At 48.3% G+C, this 12,438-nt stretch overlaps 1 protein-coding gene across 3 annotated transcripts in view; it reads left to right on the top strand.

The window, feature by feature from the left end:
• The window catches only part of LOC105485847 (intraflagellar transport 140), a 104,126-nt gene that overhangs the window by 1,699 nt on the left and 89,989 nt on the right, over positions 1-12,438 (top strand). For 2 of the 3 annotated variants that reach the window (XM_071083859.1, XM_011748407.3), the window contains exons 3-4: positions 3,207-3,384; positions 7,314-7,535. In XM_071083859.1, coding sequence (XP_070939960.1) covers positions 3,238-3,384; positions 7,314-7,535 — 369 coding nt within the window. In that variant the 5' untranslated portion in view covers positions 3,207-3,237. Of the gene's footprint in view, positions 1-175; positions 281-3,206; positions 3,385-7,313; positions 7,536-12,438 lie in introns of those variants that run through there. The other variant, XM_011748408.3, reaches the window with a different exon arrangement.

The raw sequence follows: 12,438 nt of genomic DNA, 5'->3' as shown, positions 1-12,438 counted from the left end.
GGAGGAAGGCTACTCAAAGCCCTGTGACCCCGTGCCGCTTAGCTGAATGGGCTTAACAGATTCTTTCCAAAAGCTGGTTTAATGGAGGCACTTGTAGAGGCTCTGGAGACGCTGGACGCCTAAAAGTGAGAGGAGTACATCAGTTAGAATAAATACAGTTTTTCTCTGGTTCCCCAAAGTTGATACATCTCCCAGTTGTATGTTCCGGAGACTGGGACTTTGTTTCAAGGAAAGGAAGGGTACTTGTTTCCGAGCTAACGCTATTGCAGATTGTCATCAAGTACGTAACTATTTTATAGGTAGCCATCTCTCCTCCTTGTGTCAACTTTTATAAATTATACTGATAATTTTGGGATACTTTTTGGGTATATACTTTTTGGGTAATACTCATTTTGGGAACTTGTTAAAATGCAGGTGAAAGGAACTATGAAGAATTATATTAATGCATTGTGTAAAAATGGAACTCATTCAGTCAGGCCTGCAACCCGTTTCTTATATTAATAACACAACAGGAAGAATCTCTCTCCTTGCTAATACGCAGCTTCATCCGCGCAGGGCCTGTTCTGTGCAAGGCACTGTTCTAAGAAGCTGGGAATACTGGGTGCCTCCGGCTCTCTGGGAAAGATAATATGGGGGGCAGTGTGTGAGCAACGAAACTCACATTTACAGTAAAGTCTAAGTGCAGCCACGGAGAAGCCCAGCGTTGTGTGGGGACACTGGGCAAGAAGCACAGGACAAAGGCAAAGCCATCAAGCCCTGAGAACTCCCTTACCCAAAGCCGGGCGGGAACCTTGAAAAACCCCAGGCAGGAAAGAAAGTAATTAGGACCATTTGCCTTCATAGTTAGTACAAAGTGTTGTACTAACGTATCACTCATTTTTCAGAGAAATATTTTCACAGAGTAAACTTGTTAGATACTAATTTCCCATACCCCAGGATTTGTAACCTTGGCTGGCTGCAACATGTTAAAACTCTTTTTTTTTTTTTCCAAAACAGAGTTTCCCTCTGTTGCCCAGGCTGGAGTGCAGTGGTGAGATCTTGGCTCACTGCAACCTCTGCCTCCTAGATTCAAGCGATTCTTGTGCCTCAGCCTCCTGAGTAGGTGGGATTATAGGCATGCACCACCACACCCAGCTAATTTTTGTATTTTTTAGTAGAGACGAGGTTTCACCATGTTGTCCAGGATGGTCTCGATCTTCTGACCTCGTGATCCACCCACCTCAGCCTCCCAAAGTGCTGGCATTACAGGTGTGAGTCACCGCGCCCGGCCAAAACTCATTTTAAGAGGCAGTTCCAGCTACTTGGGAGACTGAGGCAGGAGGATCACTTGAGCCCAGGAGTTCAAGGCTACAGTGAGCCATGATCACACCACTGCTCTCCAGCCTGGGAGCCCTGTCTCTAAACAAAATACATTTTTTTTTTTTTTTTTTTTTTTTTGAGACGGAGTCTCGCTCTGTCCCCGGGCTGGAGTGCAGTGGCCGGATCTCAGCTCACTGCAAGCTCCGCCTCCCGGGTTTACGCCATTCTCCTGCCTCAGCCTCCCGAGTAGCTGGGACTACAGGCGCCCGCCACGTCGCCCTGCTAGCTTTTTTTGCATTTTTTAGTAGAGACGGGGTTTCACCCTGTTAGCCAGGATGGTCTCGATCTCCTGACCTAGTGATCCGCCCATCTCGGCCTCCCAAAGTGCTGGGATTACAGGCTTGAGCCACCGCGCCCGGCCCAAAATACATATTTTTTAATTTAAAGGTTTCTTTCGCTGTTTTAAATTGCCCAGGTTTTGATCTGAATGTGTGTTTGTTTGTTGTTTGGGTTTCTTTTTTTTTTTTTTAATTTATTTTTTGAGACAGAGTCTTGTTCTGTTGCCAGGCTGGAGTGCAGTGGGGTGATCTCAGCTCACTGCAATCTCTGCCTCCCAGGTTCAAGCGATTCTTCTGTCTCAGACTCCAGAGTAGCTGGGATTACAGGCGTGCACCACCACAACTGGCTAATTTTTTGTATTTTTAGTAGACGGCGGCGGGGGCGGCGGTGCACGTTCTCCATTTTGCTCAGGCTGGTCTTGAACTCCTGAGCTCACACAATCTGCCCGCCTCGGCCTCCCAAATTGCTAGGATTACAGGCATGAGCCACCGCACCCATCCTGAATAATTTTAAATGGTGGCAAACATGTCTACAAATATGCTCTTCTCTGCCAGTTAACTTCTCCAAATTGACTGAGGTGTAAAAAAGTGAGAGTAACCAGACTGTCACTTCATGTATCACCCTAACCTTCCTGAAAAGGGACAATATGTATATCTTTTCCAGATCTGAGAGGAAGAATGAGAGCGATTAGTTCACTAAGTTCACGTAACTGATCAAGCTCAACTTCTCACAGCTGCTGCAGCTGTGCGTTCTTGACTCTCTAATGGAGGAAGCCTTCTGTCTTCTACCACCTGTGAGTCAGAGGTAGAGGACAGTCTGATTTTATGCTTTACTGGAAATTAAGTACTGGTTTTTTTCTGTACCAGTACTCTCTTCTGGAGCAGTTTGCTTTTATTTTGTTTGAAAATGTTGTTTAAAAGGCAGCGGTGACTCACAGCTATAATCCCAGCACTTTAAGAGGCCAAGGCAGGAGGATTACCTGAGCTCAGGAGTTCAAGACCAACCTGGGCAACATAGTAAAACTCTGTGTCTACACAAATTATTTAAAAATTAGCTGGCCATGGTAGTGCATGTCTGTAGTCCCAGCTACTTGAGAGACTGAGGTGGGAAGATCACTTGAGCCCAGGAGTTTGAGGCTGCAGTGAGCCGTGATCACACCACTGCACTCCAGCCTGGGTAACAGAGCGAGACTTGGTCTAAAAGGAAAAAAGAGCCAACTACAGAAATAGAACTTGTCCTTATTGTGACTGGAATGAAAGTTACTGAGGATTGCATGTGTAGTCTAGGCTGCAGGGCTTTCCTTTCTTTCCTTCTTTGATGGCCATGAGTTGTATTCGTCTCTGTCACACAGCCTGGGTGATTCCGAGTCTAACTACTTCTCATCTGCATTTCTCCCTGTTGGAGATCTCCTCGCATCAGGTTGTCTGCTCAGTCCACAAGGCATTTTCAAGTTGCCGATGGTCTTCCAATGGTAGCTTTGGGATGCTTCCCTTTTGTCATTCCATGTATAGTCATTTTGTTTGTTTTATTTAAAACTGATTGGACTTGGTCATTTTTTTTCCCTGCAGGTTTCAGCGCTGAGCAGGCCTGAGTTCTGTCATGGCCCTCTATTTTGACCACCAGATAGAAGCCCCAGATGCAGCGGGGTCACCCTCACACATCAGCTGGCACCCTGTCCATCCATTCCTGGCAGTTGCTTACATCAGCACAACCTCAACGGGCAGCGTGGATATTTACCTGGAGCAAGTGAGTGCTCAGAAGCAAGGAGCCTGACTGTGGTAGCTTCGGGCCCACGTTGTTTGTGTTGCTGTTGTTCTCATGTGTGTGCATCTGTGAGTGTGTGCACACGTGTGTGTGCATATGGGTATGTGTGTGCATGTGTGTGTATATGTGTGCATCCCTATGTGCATGTATGTGTGTTGGTGTGTGTATGTGCATATCTATGTGTGCATCTGTGTATGTGTGTGCATATGGGTGTGTGTGTGCATCTGTATGCGTGTATGTCGGGGGGTGTATGCGTGTGTATGTGTGCCTGTGTGTGTGTGTTCAAACGAACTCTACTCTGGGTTATTCATGAAGAAAACAACATCCATCAGGCCGGGCACAGTAGCTCACGCCTGTAATCCCAGCACTTTGTGAAACCAAGGTGGGTGGATCACTTGAGGTTGGGAGTTTGAGACCAGCCTGACCAACGTGGAGAAACCCCATCTCTACTAAAAATACAAAATTAGCCCGGCGTGGTGGCGCGTGCCTGTAATCCCAGCTACTCGGGAGGCTGAGGCAGGAGAATCGCTTGAACCCAGGAGGCGGAGGTTGTAGTGAGCGGAGATCGCACCGTTGCACTCCAGCCTGGGCAACAAAAGCGAAACTCTGTCCCCAAAAATAAAAGAAAGAAAAAGAAAACAACATCCATCATCAGTTTTCACAGATGTCAAAGCCCAGTATTATGAAAGCCCTAGTACGTGGGCAGTTCTTTCACCCTAGCTATTTTGGTGGCTTGGGGACATGTTTAGGAATCCTTAAGGCTCATCAGCATTAAGCCACTATCAGTTCATGGTCACCACCAGAAATGGCCCCACAGTGCTGTTTGTGGATGCTGAGGCATCCTCCTCTGTCAGCACCCTCCTTCATGCTCCACAGTGGCCATTTGGAACTCCAATCGTTTCCACAAACTGGGTGGCTTTAAACAACAGAAAGGTGCTCTGGCAGCTCTGGAGGCCAGAACTCCAAAATCAGGTGTCAGCAGGGCCCGCTGGCTCTGAAGGCTGAGGGGAGAGTCTGCCCTAAGCTGCTGTCCTGCTCCTGCTGTTCCCAGCAAGCCTAGCACTCCCTGGCGGGCAGATGCACTGCTCCAGCCCTGCCTCTGGTGTCATCCGGCCTTCCCTTCTGTGTGTCTGCATCTCTTCTCCTCTTCCTTTTTTTTTTTTTTTTTTTTTTGAGACGGAGTCTCGCGCTGTCACCCAGGCTGGAGTGCAGTGGCCGGATCTCAGCTCACTGCAAGCTCCGCCTCCCGGGTTCACGCCATTCTCCTGCCTCCGCCTCCCGAGTAGCTGGAACTACAGGCGTCCGCCACCTCGGCCGGCTAGTTTTTTGTATTTTTTTTTAGTAGAGACGGGGTTTCACCGTGTTAACCAGGATGGTCTCGATCTCCTGACCTCGTGATCCGCCCGTCTCGGCCTCCCAAAGTGCTGGGATTACAGGCTTGAGCTACCGCGCCCGGCCTCTTCTCCTCTTCCTAAAAGGACACCTGGCATATGTAACTAGGGCCTGCTCTAATGACCTCACCTGAGCTTACCCATATCTGCAAAGACCATGTTTCCAAAGGAGGCCACGTCACAAGGACCAGGACTTCCACATATTTTTGTGGGGACACAGTTCACCCCCAACAGAAACTTTCCTCAAACTCCTCAGACTTCCATAACCACCCTCTCAGTGCCCATTGCACCTCCTACTCCACAAAGAAAATGAAGTGCCGGGGGCGGTGGCTCATGCCTGTAATCCCAGCACTTTGGGAGGCTGAGGTGGGCGGATCACGCGGTCAGGAGATCGAGACCATCCTGGCTAACACGGTGAAACCCCGTCTCTACTGAAAATACAAAGAATTAGCCGGGCATGGTGGTGGGCACCTGTAGTCCCAACTACTCAGGAGGCTGAGGCAGGAGAATGGCGTGAACCCGGGAGGCGGAGCTTGCAGTGAGCCGAGGTGGAGCCACTGCACTCCAGCCTGGGAGACAGCGAGACTCCGTCTCAAAAAAAGAAAATGAGGTTTCCTCCTCCACTCACTCTTCTGCAGGCTCCCTGTTGCCACCACAACTCCACCCAAGCAATGACAGTCATCAGTTGCTTCTCGGTGTCACCGCCTGAGTGTTTCAGGGTCCTTGTCTGTACCACATTCCCGTGAAGTCCTCTAGGAAACATGCCTGAGAGCGCAGGGGTGGGGTGTTCCCTGCCCGACCTCCATGGCTTTGCCAGCTCTTCCTCCATTTCCAGCCTGTGAACACCATGGCCTTCCTCTCTGTTGGTCAAGGCTTCTCTCTGTTTCTTCCTCCTGTGGTCTGAGCATCCTCAGTGGCTTGCAGACACACATCTCCTGCCTCGGAGTTCCCTCTGAGCAGTAAGCTTAGAGACCCAGCTGCCTTCCTGACATCTCTAGGATGTTTCAAGGAGATCTCAGACTACACAAGACTGAACTGAAATTGTCCCCCACCCCTCCCCTGCCTCATATCTCTTGCTCACTGAAATGGGTACCTCCTATCTCAATGAAAGGCACCTCCTTTATCCTGGTTTCTAGAACAGGGACCTGGGTGTGACTGTTGACATCTCCCACTCCCCTACCTTGTAACCCGTCACTAGATCCTCCCAGTTTCTCCCCTGGAACCTCTAGCGAGTCTGCCGCTTCTTGCCCTTCCAATCACCCTTCCCTCCTCCAGGCTCCCATCCCCCTCTCCTGGACACCAGTACAACTTCCTACTGCTGCAGCTGTGCCCTCACAGGCCTCCTCTACTGTACTCCACATGGCAGCCAGGCCTGGCCTGTCCTGGCATCACAGATGGAATCACTCCCTGCTTCCGCCTCACCTGCCCCGCACTGCTCTTTGGGTGAACATGGAGTCCCTGATGTGGCCCTCAGCACTCTGCCATCTGTCACATCAGGCTCACCTTCCTTGATGCCAACACAGCCTTCCACAGCCTTCCTCGGCCTTCCAGCCCTGCACGTGCTGTGCCCCCTGCATAGAAGGCACTCCTTCGTCCATTTGCGTAATTAATGCATTAATCCTTCAGGTGAAAGTGGCTAAGCGGCCTCTTCCTCAGGAACGGCCCCCCACACACACATGCCCTTGTGGCCCGGTGCAGCGCTGGTCTGCAGCTTCCTTGTTGCTAGCAGGCTCCTCCATACACCGGCAGCTATGTGAAGGCTGTGGCACCTTTAGGGCTTAGTCCAGCCCCAGCACCAACCCCAGTTTTGCCCATGTTTTTGGGTAGATTCTCCCTTGCAGGAGCCTATAACATGTATTGTAAATGGGATTTTTTTTTAAAATAAATATTATTAAATTCCAAAGTTACAGCAATTTTAGATAAAATTGTTTAATTTAGAAGATCTGAAGCATACTGTTGTAAAACTAGTTAGCAGCATATTTCTGTGCTTCCAGTTGGCACAAGGAAAACTTCAGGATTTCAAAATAACGATCTATCGGACGATGAAGAGATCACAGAAGATGGCTCCTAAGCCCAGTGGAACAACTGGGGGCAAACCAAGTTAATCTCTGAAAACATTCATATCTTCCCCAAAGCTGCTGCTTTAGACAATTTTAGAAAACAGCACATGGCCGGGCGCGGTGGCTCACGCCTGTAATCCCAGCACTTTGGGAGGCCAAGGTGGGCAGATCACGAGGTCAGGAGTTTGAGACCAGCCTGGCCAATATGAGGAAACCCTGTGTCTGCTAAATATACAAAAAGTAGCCACCATGCCTGGCTAATTTTTGTATTTTTAGTGGAGACAGAGTTTCACCAAATTGGCCTGGCTGGTCTCGAACTCCTGACTTTGTGATCTACTCACCTCAGCCTCCCAAAGTGCTGTAATTACAGGAGTGAGCCGCCATGCCCAGCCTAGACAGAAGTTCTTAAAAGTAGCTGTCGCTTTCTGAACTGCGGGATTTTGCCTCTTGTCCAATGCAGGGGGAGTGTGTGCCAGATACACATGTCGAGAGGCCATTCCGAGTTGCTTCCCTGTGCTGGCACCCGACACGGCTGGTGCTGGCTATGGGCTGGGAGACTGGAGAAGTGACAGTGTTTAACAAGCAGGACAAGGAGCAGCACATGATGCCCCCGACACACACAGCCGACATCACCGTGCTCAGCTGGAGCCCCAGTGGAAACTGCCTGCTGTCTGGGGACAGGGTGAGTCAATGCACGTGAGACGCTGTTTTCAGATCTTGGCCTTTTCTGACCATGCTCAAGAGTATGAAAGATAAAAATATGTGAAACGTGTTGTTGCCAAATTCAGTTGATCTTGTCAGATGCAATTGTAGATTTTGTTTTGTATTGGAAGGAAGGCTTGAAAATTTGCCGCTTTGTGGCAAAGGTGTGTCTGCACCTTTGTAAGTGAACTTTGCTAGGAAACACATTCGTAAAGATGAGATAAGCGCCCAGATTCTGTCACTTTTCCCAAAGCCTGTTTGTCTAGCTCAGGGCTTCTTAACCAGGGTTGATTCTGTCCCCCAGGGGACATGGGGCAGTGTCCAGTCACATTTTCTGTTGTCACAATTTGGGGGGAGAATTCTGCTGGACCCCAGTGGGTGGTGGACGCTGCCCACCATCGCACAGCATGCAGGACAGACCCACAGCAGAGTGACACAGTGCAGAGCCAACTGAATCACAAATGTATGGCAGAAATGTTATAATGTGTTTACTTAATTAACCACAGGTAACACATTCACATGTTTCAAGATTCAAAAAGGGTAACAGGCATCCAGAGTGAAGACTGAGCCATGTCCTGTCTCCTCAGTCCCCTGGCTGCTGCCTTCCAGCACACACGGCTTCTTACCACCTCTCCTGCTTCTTCAGGCACACACAAATGCATTCTTTCTCTCACTTGAGATTTTGGAGTTTCTACATTATGGGAGGAATTGAAAGAACAGTGCAAGGACACTCATCCACCCTCTGTGTCTATTCGCCAGCCATTCCCACTGCCAGGTCTGCTTTCCCTCTTGCTACATGGGTATTTTTCCTGAGTATTTGTGAGTTTATCACAGATATGATGCTTCAGTCCTGCATATTTAGACGTCACTCTCCTAAGGCCTAGGGCATTCCCTACACAGCCACAGTAGAGTTCTCACACTCTAGGAAATGAAACAGTGACAGTGCTGACATCCAAGATGCAGTTTATATTCACATTTCTCCAGCTGTCCGAGGAATGTCCTTTAGAGCAGGATCCAGTAAAGGCTCATACATTGTATTTCACTGTTATTTCTCTCTAGTCTCTTTTTTTTTTTTTGTGGCGGAGTCTTGCTGTGTCGCCCAGGCTAGAATGCAGTGGCACATACTCAGCTCACTGCAACTTCTACCTCCTGGGTTCAAGCGATTATCCCGCCTCAGCCTTCTCAGTAGCTAGGATTACAGGCGTGCACCACCACACCCAGCTAATTTTTGGTATGTTTAGTAAAGATGGGGTTTCACCATGTGGGTCAGGCTGGTCTCAAGCTCCTGACGTCAAGAGATCTGCCTGCCTCGGCCTCCCAAAGTGCTGGGATTACAGGCGTGAGCTACAACATCTGGCTAGTTTTTTTAAATCAAGAACAATTCCCTGGGCAGTCGATTGGTTAGTCTGCCTGCATTCCTTCCTTTTTTCCTCCCTTTCTTTTTTTTATTTTCTTTTATTTTTTATTTATTTTTTTATTTTTTTTTGTACTGTGTTTTTTAGTAGAGACGGGGTTTCACCGTGTTAGCCAGGATGGTCTCGATCTCCTGACCTCGTGATCCGCCCGTCTCAGCCTCCCAAAGTGCTGGAATTACAGGCTTGAGCCACCGCGCCCGGCCCTTTTTTTTATTTTCTTTTTTTGGTCTTTAGTGAAATTGACATTTTGAGGATGTAGACTGGTTGTTTTATAGACTGTCACTCAAGTTGGCTGTGTTTGTCTCCTCATAATACTTTCATTTCAAACATTTTCGGCAGAAATATCGCATAGAGGACATTGTCTTCTGATTTCCTCATTCTTTTTCACATAAGTGGTGGCGTCCTGTGCACACTGTCATGTTTCTTGCTTTTTTCATTTTACGGCGTATCCTGGTGATTCTTCCATATGGGTAAATAGTGAACTTCCTTGTTTTCTTTAAGCCGGTTCTTCGGATGAATGTTATAATTTATTGAACCAGCCCCTATTGATTAACATTTCGGTGGTTTTCAATCTTTGCTAATTAGACAGTGGAGCAGTGAGTAACCTGGTGCTTTTGCCATTTTGCACATGTATACATTTAGAAAGCACCAAAAAGGGAGTGGACAATGGTGCAGTGAGTAACCTGATGCTTTTGCCATTTCGCACATGTGTACATTTAGAAAAGCACCGAGAAGAGGGTAGACAATGGAGCAGTGAGTAACCTGGTGCTTTTGCCATTTCGCACATGTGTACATTTAGAAAAACACTGAGAAGGGGGTGCAGATGGGTCCAGGGCATGCCCTGTGGCTTAGCAGATGCCCAAACCACTGTCCTCGGGGCCTGGACCAGCTCATAGTGCACACCAGCCTCTCCCTAGAGAGTTGCGTCTGAGTAGCAGAACTGCTTAGAAAAGTCGTATCTCGGAGTGTTTTCATCCAGAACAGTTCCCTGGGGGGTCTAAGTGTTTCTTAGAATTCTCATTTATGTTTCTCTTGCTATCAAGGATGAATATCATTTATAGGAGCCATTTGTGTTTCTATTTCTGGTCATATTATTTGCCGATTTTTCTTTTTCTTTTTTTTTTTTTTTTTTTTTGAGATGGAGTCTCGCTCTGTCGCCCAGAGCTGGAATGCAGTGGCCAGATCTCAGCTCACTGCAAGCTCCGCCTCCCGGGTTTACGCCATTCTCCTGCCTCAGCCTCCTGAGTAGCTGGGACTACAGGCGCCCGCCACCTCGCCCGGCTAGTTTTTTGTATTTTTAGTAGAGACAGGGTTTCACTGTGTTAGCCAGGATGGTCTCTGTCTCCTGACCTCGTGATCCGCCTGCCTCGGCCTCCCAAAGTGCTGGGATTACAGGCTTGAGCCACCGCGCCCGGCCATATTTGCCGATTTTTCTATCAGGTTGTTCCCTTTTTCTGGATGACTATTCCATTTTTCTGTTCAATTCCCACGTAATGACATTGGCCTGTCCCCAGATTTCTACTTCCTTGGTGATCTTTCCTACTTCCTGCAGTGGAATCATCTGCCAACCCCACATTAGTATAAAATAACTCAGGATCATTGACTTTTGTAATTCTCAGCTTGACTGTATTAAACAACTAAGCCAGGCATGGTAATATGCACCTGTAGTCCCAGCTACCTGGGAGGCCGAGCCAAGAGGATCACTTGAGCCCAGGAGTTTGAGTCTAGCCTGAGCAACATAGCAAGACCCCATCTCTTGTAAAAAAAAAAAAAAAAAAAAAAAAAAAAAAAAAGAGATAGAAACAGCTAGCAAAATAGATCATCCGGGCATAAAATGAAACCCAGGTATCAGTTGATCAACTCTTGTGAGTCAGAATATTTAAGAGCAGAAATGCCTAATCCTTCTAAGAAAATCTAAGATTGTGCTGGAATTAATTTAATAATGAGTTCAAGCAGGAAGAGAAGTAATAACGAGGGAACAACACTCGGAACTCCACACCGCAGGGACATCTCTTCCCCAGACGTGATACAAGGGGCTTCCCCTTCGCTCTTCCACCAGAAACCCTGTTGTGGTTACCAGTGGAATCAGCCCAGACCAGCTGAAGTTAGAAGTGCACTTAACCTGAGGCCACTGGGGTATCCCACAGTCTCCCAGGAGAACACGGCCAGGTTAGGACAGCCTGCTCCTGCTCCCTGTCCCAAGTCCAGACTCAGGGAGGGGCCCCAAAGTCCAGCTCGGGCCAAGTGCCCACAGTGCACCAATCAGCAGTAACCAGGGAGGCGGGCGATCCCTAGAAAGGGATATCCCACTAAGCGTCCTCAGAAGTCCCATCAGTAGAGAAGAGGAGAGCATGTTAAAGGGGCCAGGCCACTCATGCTTTCTCGGGAGCTCCTGCGAAGCCAAGTCTGAGGGTCAAGTAAACCCTAACCTGATTCACACCCTGATGTGGGGCCAGCCAGTCTTTAGCAAAGCGTCTTCCCAGTGATGTGCCGCTGCAGAACCAGCACTTTAACTCATGCTTTGATACCATGATGCGCCCCCAAGACGCTCATCCACGCACGTCACTTTCCCGTTAGTCCCTTAGTCTACTTAACTCTGGTTCTTCACAAGGAGAAGCTGGTTTCTCACCTTTGGGGTAGCTTTTCTTTAGGGTCTGACTGTATAAAATTATACTGTGTGAAATAATGTAGAATTCACAGATGGTGGAGAGACGCCCCTCAAGAGTGGTGAGAGGTGCAAAAAATGAAGGCGGAGAAGACCCAAGGCTGGACCCCGGGGCAGCTCAATGCTAGAGTCAGGGGTGAGGAGCAGAGGGTGCAGCGAGGAGGTGGAGGTGCCTCAGGCTCAGTTCTACATCTTGTACTTCATGCTCATATTCCAGGATCGTTGGGCAGAAACCTAAGGATCAGGAATATTTGATTCATTGTGTCCTGTGACTTTCCTTCCCCTGAGTTGGTGGAAGTTGAGCTCTTGATAGTAGACACCCGTCCCTCTCTCAGACAGAAGGTTTACTTTCATCAACCTGAGCAAAGATCTCTGCTTTTGGGTGCAGGCGCTCTAAACATTTGCGTCCAACAACCTCTTCCCCCAGAGCAGCAGCCTAGAAACATGGACATTCCAGGTGGCAGCCTAGAAACATGGACATCAGCCTGTCTGATGAGGTTCAGAATGCTGGTTAAGTGGTCAGCTAGAAGCTTGTGTGTGCTAATAAAGATCTCTAAAGTCACTTGTGCAAAAAAACAAAAAACTAGCAGATGACACGTGAAGGGCCCGGGAATGAATGCCCCTGAAGATGTGGTATACATAAAATGCTTTGCAGACACGGGAGCCACTGCAGTCCTCAGCTCCAGGGAGGAGGCTGGGAGGGGGATGGGGGATCATTCATTTTCATTTCTATCGTTAAGTGGGGCTTTTTCTCAATATGCAAGCATTATTTTAAAAATATATTTTAAAAATTTACTAAACAC

This window comes from Macaca nemestrina, chromosome 18 (assembly GCF_043159975.1).
Source record: "Macaca nemestrina isolate mMacNem1 chromosome 18, mMacNem.hap1, whole genome shotgun sequence".
Lineage (NCBI taxonomy): Eukaryota > Metazoa > Chordata > Mammalia > Primates > Cercopithecidae > Macaca > Macaca nemestrina.
The sequence above is the reverse complement of the archived record's forward strand: the minus strand, read 5'-3'. Positions and strand labels throughout refer to the sequence as shown.